This window comes from Leuciscus leuciscus, assembly GCF_965113295.1.
Source record: "Leuciscus leuciscus genome assembly, contig: SUPER_11_unloc_2, whole genome shotgun sequence".
In the NCBI taxonomy this organism is placed as follows: Eukaryota; Metazoa; Chordata; class Actinopteri; order Cypriniformes; family Leuciscidae; genus Leuciscus; species Leuciscus leuciscus.
This window is the reverse complement of record NW_028118545.1, coordinates 206,044-229,204: the sequence shown is the minus strand read 5'-3', so window position 1 is coordinate 229,204 and position 23,161 is coordinate 206,044. Positions and strand designations below refer to the sequence as shown.

The following is a 23,161-nucleotide window of genomic DNA, read 5'->3' as shown; positions in this document are numbered from 1 at the left end:
GTGTGCGTAATTTTACTGCTCTTGAAGTATACTTTAAATCTTTGAAGTATATTTAAAAATATATATTTTCAGATAATATATTGTTCATTAAATAAAAGGCCACTATATGTGTATTTAAAGACACTGCACTTTCATGACTGTTTCTTAACAGAGTTTAGTGCAATTTTAAAAAGTGTACTTTGCAATCATGACAAATTAACAGTTATACTTTTTAAATTATGGTTTAGTAATCTTCTGCAGTACATTTATTTTGATATTGACAAACATACTAGAGCACATGCAAATTTGATTATAATTTCAACTGTAGTGTGTTATTCGTTAATACATTTAATGTTAATATATTTTAAATTTACCAATTGGCAACTTCATCATGACAAATGTGTAATTAAATATTGAAAACATGTCAAGTTTCAATAGAAATGATATATGTATATTTTAGTTTACTATAAATGCTTCTCAGTACATTCGGCAGTAAACTTCATATTTCATTGAAAGTAGAAGTAATTATGAAATGTTATAAAATTATGTACTTAAGTGTGTTAATAAATTTAAACTATATTTTGTTTAATTGCAATTAACATGCAGTTAAGTGTCTGAAAACATAATAGTTCACACTTCAGTATGGTCCATGAACTTATATTATTTATGGTATTATATTATGGTGTTCTTCATTACTAACTGATAGATTTAGAGGTACCTTGGTGTCCTTTGGAAGCTGAGGAGCGTGTCCATTCGCAGCTTTGGCAGAAAGATAAGCACAAAAATGTCATCAAAATCCTTTAATATATCAAGATCTATGATACATTTTATAACAATCTATTTAGCTCATTATCTCTACCTTTAGGTGTAGGAGAGGGTGTGGATGCACTGGAGGAGGCCTGGATAGTGCGGTTAGCCCAGCTTCCAGTGCCGGCTGCTTTCCTCACAGCGGCTTTGTAGTTTTCATATAACTGCTTACCATACTATGACAAAATCATGACAAAACAAGACCGTTAATAAAGTAGAAGAACTTTTTTTTTTTGACAAAGTAGACAGCTCACAATAGGACCCAACACAATACAGCTACAATTTACAGTATGTTTTTGCATTGTAAACTATAATTTATAATTTAATTTGCTGCAAAAACTTCAAATTAGTGTCTTCTTGCATTTATCATCATTATCTATTTTGGTTTTTGGTGTGTGGCCTGGTTTCTGCTCACCTTTGCAATACGTATCCCAGTCACCCACAGAGTCATGGTCAACTCATCATCACAACACAGATACTTGATGTATTGGGATTCTTTTTGAATTTGAGGATGCTGAAAGCAGATCACAGTGACCATATGAACATGACACACACCTGATATACACACCTGAGAAGGCCAAGATAATAACACTTCATTTAGTTGTTTTCGCTATTGTTTCCCTGTCATTCTCTACAGATTTGTGGAACCATTCATTTTTCAGGGATTGAATCTTTAATCAATGTTTTTTTGTTCTCAAAACAACAAAGGGTTGGGTAACAACTTACTAGGGTTTTCAGTATTAGTTCATGCTTTGCTAATATTCATTTTTCTCCAAATGGACAGTTGGTGATATTAACATTGTTTTGATTACATATGTTATTGAGCTGCAGTTGCATAGCAGAGACAGTGGATGACACACTAAAATCACAATTTGATTGCCAGTGCCCCTCATGCCACACTTTAGGATTAGTCCTAATATTGCTAAAATGAACCACAAAAATCTTTTGCTTTATAATTTTGAATTATTTCAAACATACAAAGAATGTATGTCCCTTTTCTGTTGGGGTCAGGGTTTAATTGTGCATGTATTACATTTATTGCATTTTTTGCGTTTTATTTCCCAATTGCTTGACAAACATAAAACACAGCCCACCCTAACCTAATCATAGGCTGAAACACCCTTGATGATTTGTCATGCTTTCTTAATGAGATGACTGAGATAACAAATGATTTTATGTGGGGAGGGAAAGGAGTTAAAATAGCAAGGAAACATTAATTGCAAGTTATAAAGAAGGAGGATTAGGATTGATTGACTTAGAAGTTAAAAAGAAGGCCATAAGGGTAAAAACGATGAAAAAGTATTTATGTGATAAAGTGGAGTATGGATGGAAAGGTTATATGAAGGATGTGCTGGACAAATGTAGTGGATGTGGGGAAGAAGGGCTTTTTATGGGATTGAAAAAGCCGATGTATGACAAAATGCCGCTGTTTTATCAGGAAGTGCTAAGTGTGTGGGCAGAGGTCATATACAGAAATATACAGTATGAGTGTGAAAATATAAATCAAGTTTTAAAACAACCGATATTTTTATATCCAAATTTTAGAATGAAAGAGAGAGTGTTTTATGACAAATTGTATATGAAAGCAGGAGTGAGACAAGTTAAGGATATAGCATATGATGTAAGAGGGTTCTTACCTCATAGAGCCTTATATGATTGTGTTTCGGAGTGGGATGATGAAATCGAAATGTCAAAAGTGGACTCGATGTGTGAAAATATTAAGACAAGTCTGCCCAGAGCCTGGGTAGAGAGTATTGAAAATGAAACTGTTAAACCTGGGGAATGGGGATTGCCAGATTTGTATTTTAGAGTTTGTGGTTGCGCAATAAAGACTCTGGATATATGCGGTACAAAGAAATCTCCTCTCACAATAGGCCAATGTCTGGGTATCTGAGAGAAAAACCTGGGCTGCGTTTCCCAAAGCATTGTGAGATAAGTTGATCGTAGAGGACATTGGTGGCAAATGGTCTTCACGATCAACTTCACAATGCTTCTGGGAAACGCAGCCCTGGACTGGAGCTCAGAGCCACTGCAGAGAGAATTACACAGAGCTGGCCAGTGAAATGAGACAACAGATACTCACTGTCACACATGCCTGGTATTATTATGGTTACAGTTATAATGCATGGATTGATTTGCACAGAAACAGAGTTTGATCAGATCAGAGAAGCTCTTCCTGCACATATTCAAGGTAATGTTCCACAATGGTTTAAGTGTCCCAGGACAGCAGTGAGCTCAACACTGCACAGCTGTGTCTTTAAAACACTTTGGCCAGTGGACAAATGAGAGCTACTTTTGACAGTTTGCATTTCCTCTATTACAGTGGTGAGATATTATACCTTCTATAATAAGAATAAATGAATAAACATCATGTTACACACAAAAACAAGCAAACTGTAAATTCAATCATCTTTTATGCTCTGTCTTCTGTTTGCTTTCTTGTGAACATGATGATCATCAGATTGACCCATCATTTCAGATGAATATGATCATTTTGTGTAGGCTAAATAGGTCTTCATCCAAAATGAACGTTATCTTATTACATTCAAATTATTATGTAAATACACTGTACAAAAAACAGTTTTTTTTTTTTTTACTGATCGGTGATGGGACCGAGAGTGAAACTTACAAGTGTAGAATAGGTTAAAGAAAAACAATGTCGCAATGTGAAACCATCATGAAAGTTTAAATAATTAAGTAACAAAACAAATTTTCAGTTCAAGAAGAATTTCTTAGATGATGACTTCCGAGCAACTTCACCATTGATAAATGTAAAACCAGTTCATAAGAGACATAAGGGTGCATTCCTGTACACAAAGAAAATGTATTAAGGTTTCATGCTTTTTCAAACTGTCTTTGGATCTGAACCAAAAGTAAAAAAACAACAACAAACAAACTAAAAAACTTGCAGCTGCACATACAGAAAAAATAAATAAAATAGTAATGTCACAGTCTCTGTGTCTTCGGTCTCTGTGTCTTCAGTCTCTGTGTCTTCGGTCTCTGTAGCGGCTCCTTATTCACCATCAGCTGATCCTTAAACTACAATTAAACACACAGAGTCACATATGGAGTACGAGACATTACTGCGGTCACATCACATCAGTAGATTCATTTCAGAACAAACACAGGCAGAGATACATACAGAGTACATTAATATTACAGCCAGAGATATAAAGGTGAGGAGAACATCAGAGCTGTTGTTCTGCACGCGGGAGAACGACAAGATGAAGAAGATCCTGATCAAGACCATTGTGAACAGATCATCGTGTCAGGACCACTTCCCACTTACCGTTGTGGAAACGAAAGGTTCAGTCGATTATTCGCATTATATGAATGATGTGATGAACAGAAACTACTCTCTCAATTAATTGTAATCTTTTCTGGGAGTGATCTAGATTCTTCTGTGACAATGTCCTGCAGCCGAGAGTCAGAGCGGACCTCCTGTCGGACAACATCTATGTACTAACTGATAAATGATAATACGGCATATGTAGTCCATTCCATAGAGACTGTGTGTGTTCTCAGAATAATGAGAACAAATAATGTTTATTACAGGATCTAAATAACTGAGCAGTTAAACTCGCTGTTCTCCAGAAAAATCCTCCAGGTTTTGCACATTTTTAGGTTTTCCAGAATCTTCTGCATATTTGACACCTTTCCAACAATGACTGTATGATTTTGAGATCCATATTTTTACATTAAGGACAATTGAGTGACTCATACACAACTATTACAAAAGGTAAAAACATTTACTGATGCTCAAGGAGGAAACGATGCATTAAGAGCAGGGGGTGTAAACTTTAAACAGGATTATGATGATGTGTACATTTTGTTCAAAGATCATCTTTTTTTTTTCATTCAGTACTGCCCTTCAGAAGCGAATACTTCCCGGTTTCACAGAAGACGAAATAATTACAATTTATCCTGTTCATGCAATTTAAAAAGTTTACACACCCCAGCTTTTAATGCATTGTGTTGCATCAGTAAAAAAAAAAAAAAAAAAAAAAAAAATATATATATATATATATATATATAGTCAAGTCAAGTCAAGTCAAGTTTATTTGTATAGCGCTTTTCACAATACAGATTGTATCAAAGCAGCTTCACAGTATTAAATTAAAATAATACAACAAAGTTTGTTTCAAGAGGAATTTATTGATTGATAAAATTAAATTAAATATCCCCAAAATATCCCCAACTGAGCAAGCCAAAGGCAACAGTGGCAAGGAACCGAAAAACTTCATCAAGTGACCTAATGGTGTCCTAAAACTCCATCAGGTGACCTAATGGAGAGAAAAAAACCTTGGGAGAACCCAGGCTCAGTCGGGGGCCAGTTCTCCTCTGGCATTTATGAGCTAGAGGCCGGATTGTAGTTTGAACTGTAGGATTATATGAATGCCTGGCTGAAGAGATGCGACTTTAATCTAGTTTTAAACTGGGAGAGCGAGTCTGAGCAACGAACAGTATCAGGAAGACTATTCCAGAGTTTTGGAGCCAAATGTGAGAATGCTCTCCCTCCTTTGGTGGTTCTGGATATCCTAGGTATGACCAAAAGCCTTGAATTTAGTGATCTTAAAGAGCGCGATGGATTATAGGGTGATAGAAGATCCGTTAAATAGACTGGAGCTAAGCCGTTTAGGGCTTTATAGGTCAGTAGCAATACCTTGTAATTAATACGGAACTTTATAAGTAACCAATGCAGTGATGATAAAATCTGTGTTATATGATCATATTTTCTTGATCTAGTAAGAACTCTAGCGGCGGCATTTTGGACTAACTGTAGCTTGTTTATTGAGGATGCAGGACAACCAGCTAGTAAAGCATTACAGTAATCCAGTCTCGAGGTCATGAATGCATGAACTAACTTTTCTGCATCAGAAACTGATAGCATATTACGTAGCTTAGCAATGTTTCTAAGGTGGAAAAATGCTGTTTTTGTAACATATGAAATATGATTTTCAAAAGACAGGTTGCAATCGAGTATAACACCCAGGTCTTTTACTGTAGAGGATAAAGTAACAGGACATCCTATGATGTTAAAGTTGTATTGTGCGAGGTTTTGTGGGCGGTTTTTTGAACCGATAAGTATTACCTCTGTCTTGTCTGGATTTAATAAAAGAAAATTGCGGGTCATCCAATCTTTTATATCTTTAACACACTCTGTCAATTTGGAAAATTTTGCGTTTTCATCCGGCCGTGATGAAATATATATTTGAGTGTCATCAGCATAACAATGGAAACTAATTCCATGTTTCCTTATAATATTTCCAAGTGGCATCATTTATATTGAAAATAACAGAGGGCCTAATACAGATCCCTGCGGCACTCCATAGTTTACTGGAGTTATGATCGATTTTTCTCCATTTAAATAGACAAAATGGTAGCGGTCAGATAGGTATGATTTGAACCAGCTTAGTGCTTGTCCTTGAACACCAGTATAATTTTGTAGTCGATCTAAGAGTAATGTATGATCTATAGTATCGAACGCAGCACTAAGATCAAGTAAAACTAGTATTGAGATACAGCCTTGGTCAGAAGCTAAAAGTAAATCATTTGTGATTTTAACGAGCGCAGTTTCAGTGCTATGATGCGGTCTGAATCCAGACTGAAACTTTTCATCGATATCATTTTGTTGCAAGAAAGATCCCAGTTGAGCGGACACCACTTTTTCTAATATTTTAGACATAAATGGAAGATTTGAAATGGGTCTATAATTTGCTAGATTATTATGATCTAATTGTGGTTTCTTAATGAGAGGTTTTATAACTGCCAGTTTAAATGTTCTTGGAACATGACCTAAAGATAAAGACGAGTTAATAATATTGAGGAGAGGATCTTCCACTACAGGTAACACTTCTTTCAGTAGTTTAGTTGGTATAGGATCTAATAAACATGTTGTTGTTTTAGATGAAGTGATAAGTTTATTTAACTCTTTTTGTTCTATAGTTGTAAAGCACTGTAATTGTTCTTTCGGGGTGATAATTGAAGCTGAATTATAAGGCGCGATTGAAGATTGAACGTTTACAATTGTGGTTCTGATGCTTTCTATTTTCTCAGTGAAGAAGTTCATGAAATCATTACTACTGAACTGTAACGGGATATTTTGTTCGGGTGACGTCTGTTTATTTGTTAGTCTAGCCACGGTTAGGGATGGGTACCGAAACCCGGTATTAAACGGGCCCCGGTGCTGAATTTTGAAAGACCGCTGGATCGTTAAGCTCGGACGTTATCGGTTCTGCTGTCGGTACTGGAGAAATTATGAAAGTACACGTGCTATTTATTATTGCTATTAAGAAATTATTATCTTGCGAATATATATTGAACCATTTGTCTGTGATGCATTTTTGCTAAAGAGAGCGAGAGAGAGAGTGTGTGTGTGTGTGTGTGTGTGTGTGTGTGTGTGAGAGAGCGAGAGAGAGCGAGCGATCTTTCACGCAAAGCCACGGCGCGCGCAACACAACAGCCCTGCTTAATGAGTGACGATGAGGACAGAACATTCAAAAGGTTACACACTTTAGATCTTTGATATTAAACTAATTTTATTTTAGATTTAGATTTTGGCTTCCAATGATTATAAAAAAGAAGATATTTGAGGTGTAACCATTAAAAACTAATAACTAAGCCACATTCTCTCCAGCGCAACTTCCTTCCCTTCACAGAGCGATGCGCTGTCATTTCTCCCTAAAACCCAAAAGTAACGTCAGAATCTGCACAATCGGTGATTGTTGTAAAATGTAGTCTATACTGTTGCTAAACTGCGGGACGCGTTTGATAATAAAAGGCTATTAAAAGTACCAAAATTGACGCAATAGACGCTGTTCCAAAATGCGGCGCACGCTCCGAAACACACCGCAACGAGACAAGCAACGTATATTTTGGGCTTCGTGTGCGCATCTAAACGATCAAATACACAAATATGTCAAAATGGCCGTCTTGGAGATTCACTTAAACAGTTTATTCACTTAAATACAGTTTATGTCTTAAATCGGCGTAAATAGTTGGGAGAAAATATGAGGCTTAATAATGATTAGATCTGCATTTGGTCTTAAAGAGGCAGCAGTCTAATAATCCTGCTGACGATTGCTCCATTAATGTGAATCAAACAACAAAAGGCAAAGAGAAAATCAGTCACAGCTCTTGAATGATATAAGCTTTAATCTATCTATGATAAACTATGCAGTGTTATTTTACATCTGACTTTATTAGATGTCTTTTTAACACATATTACTCCTGAACAGTAATGTCAGTACACATTACTGAAATTAAAGCACTGGATATATAATTTGTATATTTGTTTTATTGTATACTTTTTTTTTTTTTTTTGACCATGTGTTTGTACTTTGTTTTTGGCGTCCTGTCTGTCTATATAAAACACAAAAGCCAGCACCCTTCTGCATAACATACATGTTTTATTTGTTTTGTTAAAGCATTGCTTTTTCTTTTGCTATAGATATTTATTTTACATTTCAAAATATAAAGCAATATTAATTATGTTCTAAATTATTTTTCCCCCTTTTTTTAATATAACAAAAAGAACCGATAAGAATACCGTTAAAGTACCGGATCGATAAGGAGTATCGGTAAGAGTAGTAATACCGTTAAAACCTTAACGATACCCATCCCTAGCCACGGTGTTAAATAAAAACCTTGGATTGTTTTGGTTGTTTTCTATTAGTTTGCGGAGGTGCTCAGCCCTGGCCGCTTTTAGGGCCTTTTTATAACGTGACATACTGTCTTTCCACGCGATTCTAAAGACCTCTAAATTAGTTTGTTTCCATTTACGCTCTAAAATACGCGTTTCTCTCTTTAAAACATGCGTAGTATTGTTATACCATGGTGCTTTATTTTTCTCTCTGACCTTTTTTAATTTAATAGGTGCAACCACATCCAATGTTCTAGAGAGAATGGTGCTCATAGTGCTAGTTAGTTCTTCTAGTTCATCTGTTTGTTTGGGTTCAGGCAGCAGCTGAGACAGATTAGATAAGCAATTTGAGAAATTATCTATGGTGGATGGGAGGATTGTTCTGCCTGGTTGATAACGCGACGCCGCATGACATATTACAGCAGTACGTAATATGCAAGTTACCATGTAGTGATCAGTGACTTCATCACTTTGTGGAATGATATCTATATCGGTTGGATCGGTTCCATGTGATATAATTAAATCGAGTGTATGATTAAGACGATGTGTTGGTCCGGTGACGTTTTGCTTGACCCCAAATGAATTTAATAAATCTGTAAACGCAGCTCCTAACGCATCATTTGGATTATCTACGTGTATGTTAAAATCTCCAACAATTAGTGCTTTATCGACATTGACTAATAGGTCTGAGAGAAAATCTGCAAACTCTTTTAGGAAATCAGCGTAAGGCCCTGGCGGTCTATATACGGTAGCCAAGGCTAGAGATAATAGGGATGTTTTTCTAACATCTAAGAGCGTAACATTTAGTACAAGTACTTCAAATGAAATAAACTTATAACCCGTTTTCTGGGTAACATTTAGAATATCTTTATAAATGGTTGCAACACCTCCGCCACGACCAATCAGACGGGGCTCATGCTTATAACAGTATCCAGGAGGAGTAGACTCATTAATACCGAAATAATCATTTGGTTTAAGCCAGGTTTCAGTAAGGCAAAGTATATCGAAGCTATTATCTGTGACTATTTCATTTACAATAACTGCCTTAGGTGTGAGTGATCTAATGTTTAGAAGACCTAGCTTTAGAAATAGTTTTTGTTTACTAATAGCAACATTTTCTGTTTTAATAACAATTAGATTTTTCCTAGATCCTGCATTAGATTTATTATTTGATCTCACTAAACGAGGAATGGGACACGGTTTCTATGCAATGTTCTACACTAGTATTTATATCAGTTGAATTGGTGCAGCAGAGACTATGATTTGGACTTTTGGTTACTAGTCAAAGGGTATTTAACATTTTGGAGATGTTATCTGACAGAAGAGCCGCTCCGAATCTGCTTGGGTGTAAGCCATCAGCACGGAAAAGCCTAGGACGCTCCCAAAACAGATTCCAATTATTTACAAAGAGCAGTTTCTGCTCATTGCACCATGACATTAACCATTCATTTAGCGCAAATAATCTGCTGAACTTTTCATGCCCTAGTCGGTACGTGGGAAGCGGTCCTGACACAATGATCGTTGTTTCAGGCGATGTGCTGCGTACCGTATCGATTAGATTCCTGAAGTCTTTCTTCAGAATCTCCGTCTGGCGCAGCCTGATGTCGTTCACTCCCGCGTGCAGGACCACAGTTCCGACGCGCTCGTCACCGTTCAGGATCTCGGGAACGCGAGCAGCGATTTCAGAAACACGAGCACCAGGAAAGCAGTGACTGTGCACCTTACTTTTACCTAACGTAGCGTGTACATGCCGAACGATGGAATCGCCGATGATCACAGCATCGCGTTCTGTTTCGCGTAGAGGGGAGAAACGGTTTTGTGTCGATAACTCGAAAACCGGGAGGGTCGGAGAAAGTCTTGGTCTAAACCTGACTCGCGTCTTCCGCTGCGGAACCACCCAGGCTTCGTGGTGGCGTGTTGGAGCCGGAGTGAACGAGACCATGGCTGATTTCGACCGATGCTGAGGAACGCACGGAGTAGACGCGGTCGGAGTCAGCGGGTTAGTAACGTTAAACACTGATTTGTGTGCATCGGCGCGTGATGTTTCAAGAGCCAAACACCGGTCTCTCAGCTCGGCCTGTCTCAATAAAAGGTCGTGGATCTGTTTCTCAACAGCTTCCAGCTCAGACTGCAGTGCGTGCAGCTCAAATGTGTCCTCACCTGCACCAAACGGTAGACTACTTACATCTGAGATATTCGCCATTTTAACAGATGGACAGTGAGTTAGCAACGAAGCTACCAGTGATGCTATCAATATTAATACTAATTTATATTATAAGTTTGTTTGTAAGTGAGTGTGGAGAAGACGCGTTCAGCCGTGATCCATGGACGTAACCTTTAAGAGTATGCAGCGTTGGATCACTAATAGGCTTGAGACGCGTCTGCTCAACAGTCCGCGTTGTAACTATGAGGTTTTTTAGGTTTTTTAGTGGTAGGGGTGTAGAGTAGACGCACGATATATTACAAATATTTTACTAAAATTTTTTTACTAATATTTTACTAAAATATTCAACTAAATGTTTACTAAAAAAAAAATAATTTCTTCAAGAAATACTGTGTAAAAATGAAGTTATTAAAATAATATGCAGGGGAAAACCAAGTCCTATGTTTGGTGGACCCTTTGTGTTACAAACTTTATTAGTATTCCAAAGTATTCTAAATTATTTAGATTAGGTTACAAAGCTTGTGTAATCTAACGAAATGTTACAAATTACTGTATTTTGTAATCTTTAGTAAATAATCTACTTACAATATAGTGTCTCCAGTTTATAATGTGGATCATTCTTCAGATCAGAGAGAAGCTTCACGGCTGATTCTCCTAGTTTATTCTCAGACAGATACAGATATCTCAGGTGTGAGGGGTTTGATCTCAGAGCTGAAGCCAGAGCAGAACAACCTTCATCTGTGACTCCACAACCCCTCAACCTGTAGAGAACAATGACACACTCTTCACTCTCTCAGTTCAGATCAGATCAGTTTAACACAAGGGTCCGCAGCCGTACTGCAGGGGGTCCGCCAATTAATGCTTGATCACAAATCATTTTTTGTTAAAAAATTAAAACATGGGTAAAAAACATCACAAAGTCAAATTTAAATAGAAGCACTCTCAAACGAATGCAAGATCTTCCTCAAACAATCTTCATCTGTGACTCCACAATATTTCAACCTGTAGAGAACAATGACGCTGTGTAAACAGTGTGTAAAATGACCATTTTATTAAAGATTGCCCATGAACTTGAGGAGAAACTGAGGGACAAATACCATGCAGTGCTGTAACTATGGAGTGATAAAGAGACATTAATAACACCTGAAGTGTAACTTTTTGTCAATTAAATGTACTATATTTTAGTTCAATAATATTAATTTAATATTTTGAATATATTTGTTACTAAATATTTGTCCAATAATTATGATCCATTAATGGCCATTTAAAATAATATTTTTTCTAATATGTTTATTACTTATATTACAATTAGATTTCATGCTTAGCATTTAGCATGCTAATATATGCTATTGCTAATTAATAGTTCCGTAGATAGCTAATACAATCTTATAATTCAGTCATGTGACACAAATATAAGAAATTGAATGAATTAATCCAGTTAGGGAACCATATTAAAATCACTTTAAAACTTCTTCATTGGGTTACTTGGAAATGACTTGATTCCACGATGTTGACATTATGTGAACAAATAATCTTTGTTGAACTTAATTGGTTCATGTGGAACTGATGTGCATGATTCAATCATTTAAATCCAACACACTTTTTCAGTGCATTGTTTTCTGTATTTTAAAAAGAATTTTGGATTTACTGTAAATCCCTCTGGTCCTCTTCGTTTAGGGGTCACACTTGGCTCCTTCGCGGTCAAAAGTGACTGAAGCCTTAAAAAAAATTTTTATTTTTTTTTTTTTATTTTTTTTTAGGAAAACCAATGTAATATATTTTTGTTCAATAATTTTTTTTATTATTATTTCGAATTTAGAAAGGTTTCTATGGTACTATGCAATAATTATAAATAATATTAGAATTCATATTTTTATTTGTATTATTATTATTTTTCAATAAATGCAACATGTCACATTAGTGCAGGCCTTTAAAATCCATTTTTTGAAGTGAGAAAAGCGTCATCCAGTGGCGTTAAAAAGTAAAAACTTGTGTAATGTCGTGTAACCGCCTGTAGGCTGTACTGTTGCTCACTATATAAATACATAGAGAGGCTTTTTGATTCCCATTGTTTTTTTTAGACATGATTTCTCCATTTTATTAGTTTTTAAAAATGTATTTAGATATATATTTAGACATTCTAAAAGACTTTTTTTTTTTAAGGTTTAGATATTTTTGTTACATAAGTATCAGGTTTTGCATTATGATTACAATCAAACAATAATGTTTGGTTAGAAAAGGAACACAATGCAAGCATTTTTGTTAATCAGTATTTGATAATTAAAAAAATCTAACAAAATAAGGGATGGATAGTGATAATTCAAAACACTTTATACAGACATTTTGCAATTAATTGGTATTTTATTCAGTTTAATTCTATAAATGGTAATAAAACTTCAGAAGGGAACAGCAATTATGATCTAACAGCAAAAACAATAAAATAACAACAGCAAACAATCATTATCAAACTGTAGGTTAAAAAACAGGAATACAAATTTAATTATAGAGAGATTTTGTTGCATATGCAACAGATATCAGGAACACCTATTAGGCTAAAATAAGACCAAACAATTATTGTGTGTGTGTGTGTGTGTGTGTGTGTGTGTGTTCGAGAGAGAGAGAGAGAGAGAGAGAGAGAGAGAGAGAGAGAGAGAGAGTGAGTGAGTGTGTGTGCATTTGAGCGAGAGAGTCTCTTTTGTATTTTTTAATTTATTGATTTTATTTTGCATATTATCAAAATTTGCTGTTGCAGTCTTACCAGTTCATTTCTCTCTGCGTCTGTCTGTGTGTGTGTGTGTGTGTGTGTGTGTGTGTGTGTGTGTGTGTGTGTGTGTGTGTGTGTGTGTGTGTGTTTGTACCACCAAAAGTTTCTCTGAGTTTTCGTATTTCCCATTAATTTCCTGTCGGTCATTTTTGAAGGAACCAAGTGTGACATTTTTTTTTTTTTTTACGCCCCTTTACCATATCCGAATCATGTCTATGATTATTTTGTGTGTGTTCACAAAGCTAATACAACAAACGTCACCAAGTGTCATCCCATTCCGATGAAGCAAAACAATAAAAATAAAAACGTGTTCGGTCATTTTTAAACCGAAGAGGATCAGAGAATGTCAACATTGAAAAGTGGAAGATTAATACATTTATTGAGCTGAAGCCAGAAATTTGAATTATTAGAAACCTTTTTGTCCCTGATATTATTATTTTTTTTCTATTTCTTTTTCCTTTTTTATATTGTGCTCTGTTCTTTAGGACATTAATTATAGTTTTGTTTTGCCTTATTGTAATGATATTTACTGCAATACAAAACTTTACTTCCGCATTCCTCGATTCCTATGGAAGTCTGTGGGTGTTGTAACTCTGTCAGTTCAAAAACACTGTTGTTTTAATATAACATTTATACTTTGTGTATTTGTGTAATGTTTTGTCTTGTTTGTGATGTGGAGTAATTATATATCTATACTATATAGTACTGTGCAAAAGTCTTAGGCATGTTAATCATTTTTCTGTTTCTTCATGTAATCACAGACGGACTCGATGATGGTGAGATCAGATCATACGGCTGTTGTCAGATTCCTTGTGCATACACAAATCTCACTGGATTATTACAATTAATGGCAAAAAGAATGTTTGGAAATCTAAACTGATATTTCCTACTGACACATTACAGCAAAATATATAAATAACTGACTTAAAAATATTTTTTTTGGGGGGGGGGGGGGGGGGGGGGGGGGGGTATTAACATGCCTAAGACTTTTGCACAGTACTGTAAACACTGGGGAGAACATTTATGTTTTAGGATTTGCATGTTTAATCAAGCATTGGCTCACCTGTGATGTTCACTGATTTAACTGAATATTTATTTAAAGTGCATTTGGACTGAAGTAAGTATCATTTGTAATTTATTGTTTAACTGAGTGTCTATGAATCACACATAAAAATACTGGTTTTGGTTTTCCTGGTCAAACTATAATTGTACAGAAAACGAGCTCTCAATAAAATGTATTCAATTGTCCTCTCATTTGTGTGTGTGGATGTGTAATTGTTTGGTTGGACTCCTTCTTCAGACCCGAAAACAAGCTAGAGTTTAACAAGCAAAGTTGGTGATCATTGGAGTAAAAAAGTTAAAAACTATTAAATTACTAATAAAGAATATATTTACCAAGGACAAAATATGTGTTTATCAGAGAGTTTATCTTACCCCAGTTTCTCCAGTTTACAGTGAGGATCCTCCAGTACAGCAGAGAGCAGATGAACTGAATCTCCTAGTTTATTCCCAGACAGATTCAGATCTCTCAGGTGTGAGGGGTTTGATCTCAGAGCTGAAGCCAGAGCAGAACAACCTTCATCTGTGACTCCACAACCCCTCAACCTGTAGAGAACAATGACACACTCTTCACTCTCTCAGTTCGAATCAGATCAGTTTAACACAAGGGTTCCGCAGCCGTACTGCAGGGGGTCCGTCAATTAAAGTCCCTGTAAAGGCAATTCTAAAAAAAAAATTCTAAACACATTATTAATGTTAGAAATGTATTGCTAAAACATATTACGAAGACTGTGAACTGTGAAGTACTGAATTGTGGAGTTAGACCGTTAAACAGTTTTTCACCATTGCTGTGTTCCGGATTTTTTGGGCGGGGCTAAAACGGGGGCTCGATGAGCCACCGGAGCCCCTGAGATCCTGGACTGATGACTCTACTTGATGACTCACTGGAGCCCCTGAGCTCCTGGACACGCCCCTACTTGATGACTCACTGGAGCCCCTGAGCTCCTGGACACGCCCCTACTTGATGACTCACTGGAGCCCCTGAGCTCCTGGACACGCCCCTACTTGATGATGCACCGAGCCCCTGAGCTCCTGGACACGCCCCTACTTGATGACACACTGGAGCCCCTGACGCTGGCCCCTCCCCTAACAATATAAATAGAGCACAATCACAGCAGTTTGCCGATCGCGAGTTACTGTCAGTACTATTAGTTACTACAGCCTACAGTTGCTAGCTAGCTATGCCTTCGTCACGGAAATGCATACTACCTGGATGCGATCACGTACAAAACAGATCGTGTCCTTATTAAAATTTCCGAAAAACGATCACATCAAGAAGATGTGGATTAATTTTGTGAATAAATGAGTGAATAGGTGAGCCACCTTGATGGAGAGCTGAGGATCACCGCCAAAACCCGCCTTCGTAGTGATCATTTTACACGGATAGTTTTATAAACTTTCGTCGGAGACAACTGGGATTCACTGATAATCCGCTGTTACTGGTGAATGGGGCCGAACCGACTATCTCCCGCCTCGGTGTTCATACTCCCGTCGCGCCGACAACTCAGTGCCGGCCCGAGCCCTTTTGGGGGCCCTAAGCAGAATTTGATTTAGGGGGCCCCCTCCCACCATGCGGAGTCACCTGTGCTTGACGATTATTGACACAATGTCACGCTATAATGTTGCATATAAATGAATACAATGAGGTTATGTATTAATACAAAATAAATAAAAAATAGATACTTAAAAAAGTTGTAACTTTTTCTTTACTCTTTTACTAACTCTAGGAATCTTCTGAAAACAAAGTGTCACAAAACATATTAAAAAAAATTATTTGCAAAATATCGTCCAACGTTTGCAACACTTTGCAGTTTGAATGATGTCTTGTATGAACATGACGGAGTAGTTTTTATGTTTCCACTGTTCGATCGCGCCCGCGACACACACACACACACACACAGACACAGACACAGACAGAGACACAGACACACCACACACACACACACACACACACAACATATTCAGCTTTGTAATCTTCCACTGTGATGTTTCCAAGCACATTTTTGCGCGTGTGAAGAGGATGATTTTTTTCCGCCGATATTGGAACGTGAGTGAAGTACAAAGCCTATGATAAAGAATAGTTTACCATCCAAATCCATCGCGAATGTTGAAACATTTTGATTCTAATGAGAGAGATACGTGAGCCCAACGCCGCTTACTTTCACTTTCGCTTTAAATTATTTCGTTTTGGCTTGTTTATAGTTATTTTTTTATTCTTGTTCTGTTCTGAATATTATTACATTTAAAGGATAAATCATTGATCAAATCAAATTTTTGTGACATGGCTTAACATTACCGTGACTTTGCGCACAAATTGTCTATGCACGCGAGGTTATGCGCATGACTCAAACACTGGCAGACACAGCAGCAGTTGTAGGCAGGTATATTGATCATGAAATCTGAATTTTCTTGTCTTGAATTATTAATCCTTTCATTCATTTATGTCACTTGTTTAAGTTAATTAATATATAAAAATAATAAAAATAAAAATAAAAAATAAAAAAAACAACTCGATTGGGGGCCCCCTGGTGGCCCCAAGCAGCCGCTTAGTTCGCTTATGCCTCGGGCCGGCCCTGCGACAACTGGTGCCATCATCAGCAGTGCGTGCCCACCAATGAGTGTAAGTTGCCTTGTGTGCTTATGTTATAATTATAGTAGGTAGTCCAGGCTCGAACATGTATGGCTTTGTAAAACCAATTAAGCTGCTAGGAGCATCCATTCCGGCTGTAGCGGTGACAGCTGAGTGTGGCGACGGCAGCTTTCCCGCGAGTGGGCGTGGTTTCAGCGCAGCCAGCGGACACGCCCCCAGCGTTTGAGAGCAGAGACTCCTGCTCATTTTTTCAAGATTTTGATAGCTTATTTTATGTACTTGCCGGCTTTTTTTATCATTGAAATTTGTCTGGGTGGCTAATAACACATTTTTCTGTGGTGTGACAAACTCAGAACACATACTTAATTTTGACTTTACAGGGACTTAAATGCTTGATCACAAATAATTTTTTGTAAAAAAATTAAAACATGGGTAAAAAACATCACAAAGTCAAATTTAAATATAAGCACTCTCAAACGAATGCAAGATCTTCCTCAAACAATCTTCATCTGTGACTCCACAATATTTCAACCTGTAGAGAACAATGACGCTGTGTAAACAGTGTGTAAAATGACCATTTTATTAAAGATTGCAATGTGTGATGTGATTTGAATGTAGTGACAAGCAATGCCACTATATTCTACACTGCCTTATAAAGGATGCCGGTTCTCCATGAACTTCAGGAGAAACTGAGGGACAAATACCATGCAGTGCTGTAACTATGGAGTGATAAAGAGATAACATTAATAACACCTGAAGTGTAACTTTATCAATTAAATGTACTATATTTTAGTTCAATAATATTAATTTAATATTTGAAGATATTTTTGTTTCTAAATATTTGTCCAATAATTATGATCCATTAATGGCCATTTAAAATAATATTTTTTTTCTAATATTTGTATTACTTATATTACAATTAGATTTCATGCTTAGCATTTAGCATGCTAATATATGCTATTGCTAATTAATAGTTTTGTAGCAATCTAATACAATCTTATAACTCAGTCATGTGACACAAATATAAGAAATTGAATGAATTAATCCAGTTAGGGAACCATATTAAAATCACTTTAAAACTTCTTCATTGGGTTACTTGGAAATGACTTGATTCCACGATGTTGACATTATGTGAACAAATGATCTTTGTTGAACTTAATTGGTTCATGTGGAACTGATGTGCATGATTCAATCATTTAAATCCAACACACTTTTTCAGTGCATTGTTTTCTGTATTTTAAAAATAATTTTGGATTTACTGTAAATCCTTAAGAATGTCAACATTGAAAAGTGGAAGAATAATCAATTTATTAAAGAAGTTTCAATTATGAGAAGAACCTGAAGTCTTTTTGTCCCTGATATTTTTCCCATTTCTTTTTCCTTTTTATATTGTGCTGTTTTTTAGGACATTTATTATAGTTTTGTTTTGCCTTATTGTAATGATATTTACTGCAATACAAAACTTTACTTCCGCATTCCTCGATTCCTATGGAAGTCTGTGGGTGTTGTAACTCTGTCAGTTCAAAAACACTGTTGTTTTAATATAACATTTATACTTTGTGTATTTGTGTAATGTTTTGTCTTGTTTGTGATGTGGAGTAATTATATATATATACTTTATACCATGGTCTGGGTGAATACTCGATTCTGATTGGCAGCAGCAGGGTGTCCATTAAAAAGTGATAGAGGACACCTAGTAAAGGAGTTCTGGTGAAACTGACTGTTTACCGTTCGAAATTTAAAAACTATTAAATTACTAATAAAGAATATATTTACCAAGGACAAAATATGTGTTTATCAGAGAGTTCATCTTACCACAGTGTCTCCAGTTTACAGTGAGGATCCTCCAGTACAGCAGAGAGCAGATGAACTGAATCTCCTAGTTTATTCACAGACAGATTCAGATCTCTCAGGTGTGAGGGGTTTGATCTCAGAGCTGAAGCCAGAGCAGAACAACCTTCATCTGTGACTCCACAATTCCTCAACCTGTAGAGAACAATGACACACTCTTCACTCTCTCAGTTCAGATCAGATCAGTTTAACACAAGGGTCCGCAGCCGTACTGCAGGGGGTCCGTCAATTAATGCTTGATCACAAATAGTTTGTTAAATTAAAAAATGGAAAAAAACATCACAAAGTCAAATTTAAATATAAGCACTCTCAAGCGAATGCAAGATCATCCTCAGTTGATTCTGTAATAATATCATACTGGCAAACTCTCAAGTGTGTTTTTGTGTTTGAGCTCTGGAGAACGTCAAATGTTTTTACAGCGGTGAGAAATGTAGCCAATCACAGTCATGTTTGTTGGTCTATTGAACGCAGTGGCCAATCAGAGGTGTTTCATTTTGTCAGAGTCCACTCACCGAGATATAAAGGCCCTGTCCTAAATGGCACACTTCATATGCACTTTCAGTCTTGTAGACTTACAATGGCTTCTTACAAAGTCCATGAGACCGTAGGGTGTCCCATTTAGTAATGTTAGGTTTCAGAAGGGTACTCACGAGCGCCCCTCTGCGGTCGATATGCGCTCTAAATGCGCACTGAAGCGAGCTCCACAGCTGACTTGTTCCCGACAGTCAAAGTCAGAATTGTGAGATAAAAAGTCACTATTATCTTTTAAATTGTTTTATTTTGTGGTGGAAATAAGCATCCATAAATTAGAGGCAACCAGTGGCAAATTAGTTTCCAGGTTTTGATGTCATCCCTGTAGCTCTATTCACAGTCAGCTTTCCTTTCACATGAAACCCCCCAAATGCCAGCAAACCAATGAGAATGCTATGGAAGCTTATGGGTAGCAATATTCAATTTGAAATGTAATATGCAAAATGACAATGCAATATGTAAAATGGTAATGCATTTCTGTATTTAAATTTACATTTTCCATTACATTTGTGCAACTTTTGGTGCAAAATGAAAATGAAAATTCAATTATATAATTTACATTTGCCATTTCATACACTAGTTTTAATATGTAAATTGAACATTTTAATGCTTTATAAGTTGCAAAAGTAAAATTAAAATGTATTACAGAAATGATTAGATATGTTTAACATGTTCAAACAAATAATGTAGCAAAATGATCATTCAAATGTTATTTTTCTTAATTGCATTTACACCCACAGTTAAGACACTTGCGATTGCATTTTCATTAAATGTCCCGCAATGAATGAAGCAAAATTCATTGTGCAAATTGAAAATGCATTCCGCCCTGTCAATCACTGCGTGAAGTTGGCCCCGCCTCCTTCCTGTCAATCACTGTGTGAATATGGAATATGACTGTGGAGCGGTGCTTACTGTGAATGTACGAATTATACTGCAGACAATTTAAACAGAGCAGCAGGGGCGTGTCTAGAGGGGGGGCACGGGGTGGCACCGGCCCCCCCTGGAATATGATTGGCCCCCCCTGGTGCCCCCCCTCCAATCTCATTGGGCTAGATTTACTGTCAACCTGAAAATGCCCACCGCACCATTGGACCAGAGTGCTGTCAATCACTGTTTGATTAGCGAGCACAGTTGCGCGTTTTTAAAACAGGAGGAAAGAGACACCACAACACGTCAGTGTTTACGTATGTACACACTAAATTATATATGACCTGGGAGTGCTCAGTGTAGAGTCACGGAGAGCCAAGTTCCTGGACATGGATGAGTTTATCAAACTATTTGGTAGCCAGCAAAAAAAAATAAAAAAAAATAACGCAGAATACAGAGCAGAGCATAATACATGTGATGGTGCAGTTAACCCACAGGAACAGACACATTTCATGCTGAGAATGTTTACACACACACACACACACACACACACACACACACACACACACACACACACACTTCATTTTTGTGTTGAAAATAAAGTAATGTAAAAAGTAAAGTAAATAAAATAATGTTAAATGACTAAATAATGTCTGTGATTTTTATTTTGTATTTATTGGAACAGAACTGTGTTGTCTAATCCATGCAAAATACAAAAAAAATAATACCATCTATATTAGAGCACGTGGCATTGCACAAGATTTTGGAAATCGTGCTTAATATTTTCTAAACCAGTATTTATTTTCAGTTGGATTTTCTGATTGGCCCCCCCTGACTGGTTCTTGGTCCCCCCTGTGCCCCCCCTGTGCCCCCCCCCATTTATAAAATCCTGGAATCGCCCCTGCAGAGCAGTGCAATTTTTTATATGTTAGGTTGACTTTTTATTACGGCTATAATGAACAGGCTGCAAGATTATGTTGCATATATGTTGTATGTGTGTGTGTGAGGTGTGTGTGTGTGTGTGTGTGTGTGAGGCGCGGGCGCGATCGAAAAGTGGAAACATAAAAACATACTCCGTCATGTTCATACAAGACATCATTCAAACTGCAAAGTGTTGCAAAACGTTGGAGGATATTTTGTAAATAATTTATTTAATATGTTTTGTGACAGTCTTAATAGCTTTTCCATTAGTACTAGAATGAATAGTAGAAAAGTAATTTTCAAATTCTTTAAGGAATACTGAGAAAAGGGGCTTTTTGTTAGAAACCTTACACTTATGGATGTGAAATTTGACTAATAAAATTAACAGATTAATTACAAAAGCCTCCTTAATCACACTGTTATCATACTTTGAATATCCAAAAATTACATTTTCAAAATGCAAAACTAAATTAGAGAGTACCTTTTCCTTAATAAACATAGACACTTCATACCATAACTTTTTCACACGACTACAATGCCAGAAAATGTGGGGAACTGTTTCCAAGGGCAAAGAGCAAAACGAGCAACTTACATCAATGTCTTAAACTTACTAAGGAAATGTTTGACAGGGTAGAATTTGTGCAATATCTTGAAAGAGATTTCTTTCACCTTGTTTGTAACAAAAAACGTATGAGGTAATAACCAGACACTTTCCCAAACAAGGTCATTAACACATTTAGTCCAATAAGCAATAGAGCAAGATTTGGTGACAAACTCCTTTAAAAATAGAGAACGAATAGATTGGTTATTGTTTTTGTACTGTAAAAAACTAATTTTGCCACATACTGTGTCAGCTGGGTTAATTATGGCCATATCAACTGATGACAACACACTTCTACATAAGGAAATTATACCAGAATTGATTGCAGAAAATACAAGAGCAAATTCCTTGGGAGTCAGGAAAATTAAAGTGCAGAAGAAACTCGTCATACGTCATAAGGTATCCTTGAGAGTTAAACAAATGACAAACTAAAACAATACCCTTTTCAAACCAGCTTTTAAAAAAACACTTTTGTGTTTATACAAAATACAACGGTTATTCCAAATAAGAAAACGGTGCAGAGAGAAGTTGTGCTTGTAGATCAGTTTCCAAGCCAATAAAGCTTGAGCATGAAAGGCAGAAAGTTTCACTGGCAATTTGTCTATTTTATAATCACACATTAGTAAAAAAGAAAGACCCCCGAGTCGGTCAAAAATAAAATTAGGAATAAAATTCCACAAAGAAGGTTTTTTTCAAACAAAATTTTAACCAATTAATTTTGAGGGTATTAGTATGCTCAATATTGTATTGAGATGATGTTCTAACCTGTGTAGTAGTAGTACTGATAAATAGTAATAAGTAATTATTGATGAATAATTATTTACATAAATGTGATGCTTAAGTTATCCTAGTTTCTCTCTACATACATGCAAAATAGTTAATTTTACAACATTTTAAATCACATGATTTTAAACCTAAATTTGATGGATTAATAGCATGTGGTCACCGCAAGTATTATTATTATTTTTAATGCGTGTATACAGAACATTTTAAAATTAAGCCATTTAATTTTATTCAGGACATATTTGCTGTTGAGTGGAAGTAATTGTCTCTGTAATGTTAATCCTAAAGCTACAATACAATATGGTCTGTAAACAACTTAACATACCAGTACACGTTCAAGGGAAAATGCTAAAATAATAAAAGCATCAAGAAAATAAATATTGTCAGATGTCAAAAAAAAAAAAAAAAGTGCATAAAGATATTTTGTCTGGTAAGAGTTCCTTCTTTAATGGCTCATTTTTCCACAGTGATCTGTACATAAGGTTCCTCTTAATTTGCTGTTCAGTGTCTGCAGGACATGTACGCACATAAAAATGTAACCCCACTGAATTTAAGTTTAAAATACAAACTGATCACATCACTGATCAACTCTCTTCTAGTGC

At 36.2% G+C, this 23,161-nt stretch overlaps 1 protein-coding gene across 1 annotated transcript in view; it reads right to left on the bottom strand.

The window, feature by feature from the left end:
• Positions 1-2,865: 2,865 nt before the first annotated feature.
• LOC309510134 (ribonuclease inhibitor-like) overlaps positions 2,866-23,161 on the bottom strand; it is a gene marked incomplete at its 5' end in the record, with an annotated part of 72,198 nt that continues 51,902 nt past the window's right edge. The window contains 4 exons of the mRNA XM_082191205.1: positions 2,866-3,825; positions 11,178-11,353; positions 14,791-14,961; positions 18,821-18,991. Coding sequence (XP_082047331.1) covers positions 3,821-3,825; positions 11,178-11,353; positions 14,791-14,961; positions 18,821-18,991 — 523 coding nt within the window. The 3' untranslated portion in view covers positions 2,866-3,820. The remainder of the gene's footprint in view (positions 3,826-11,177; positions 11,354-14,790; positions 14,962-18,820; positions 18,992-23,161) is intronic.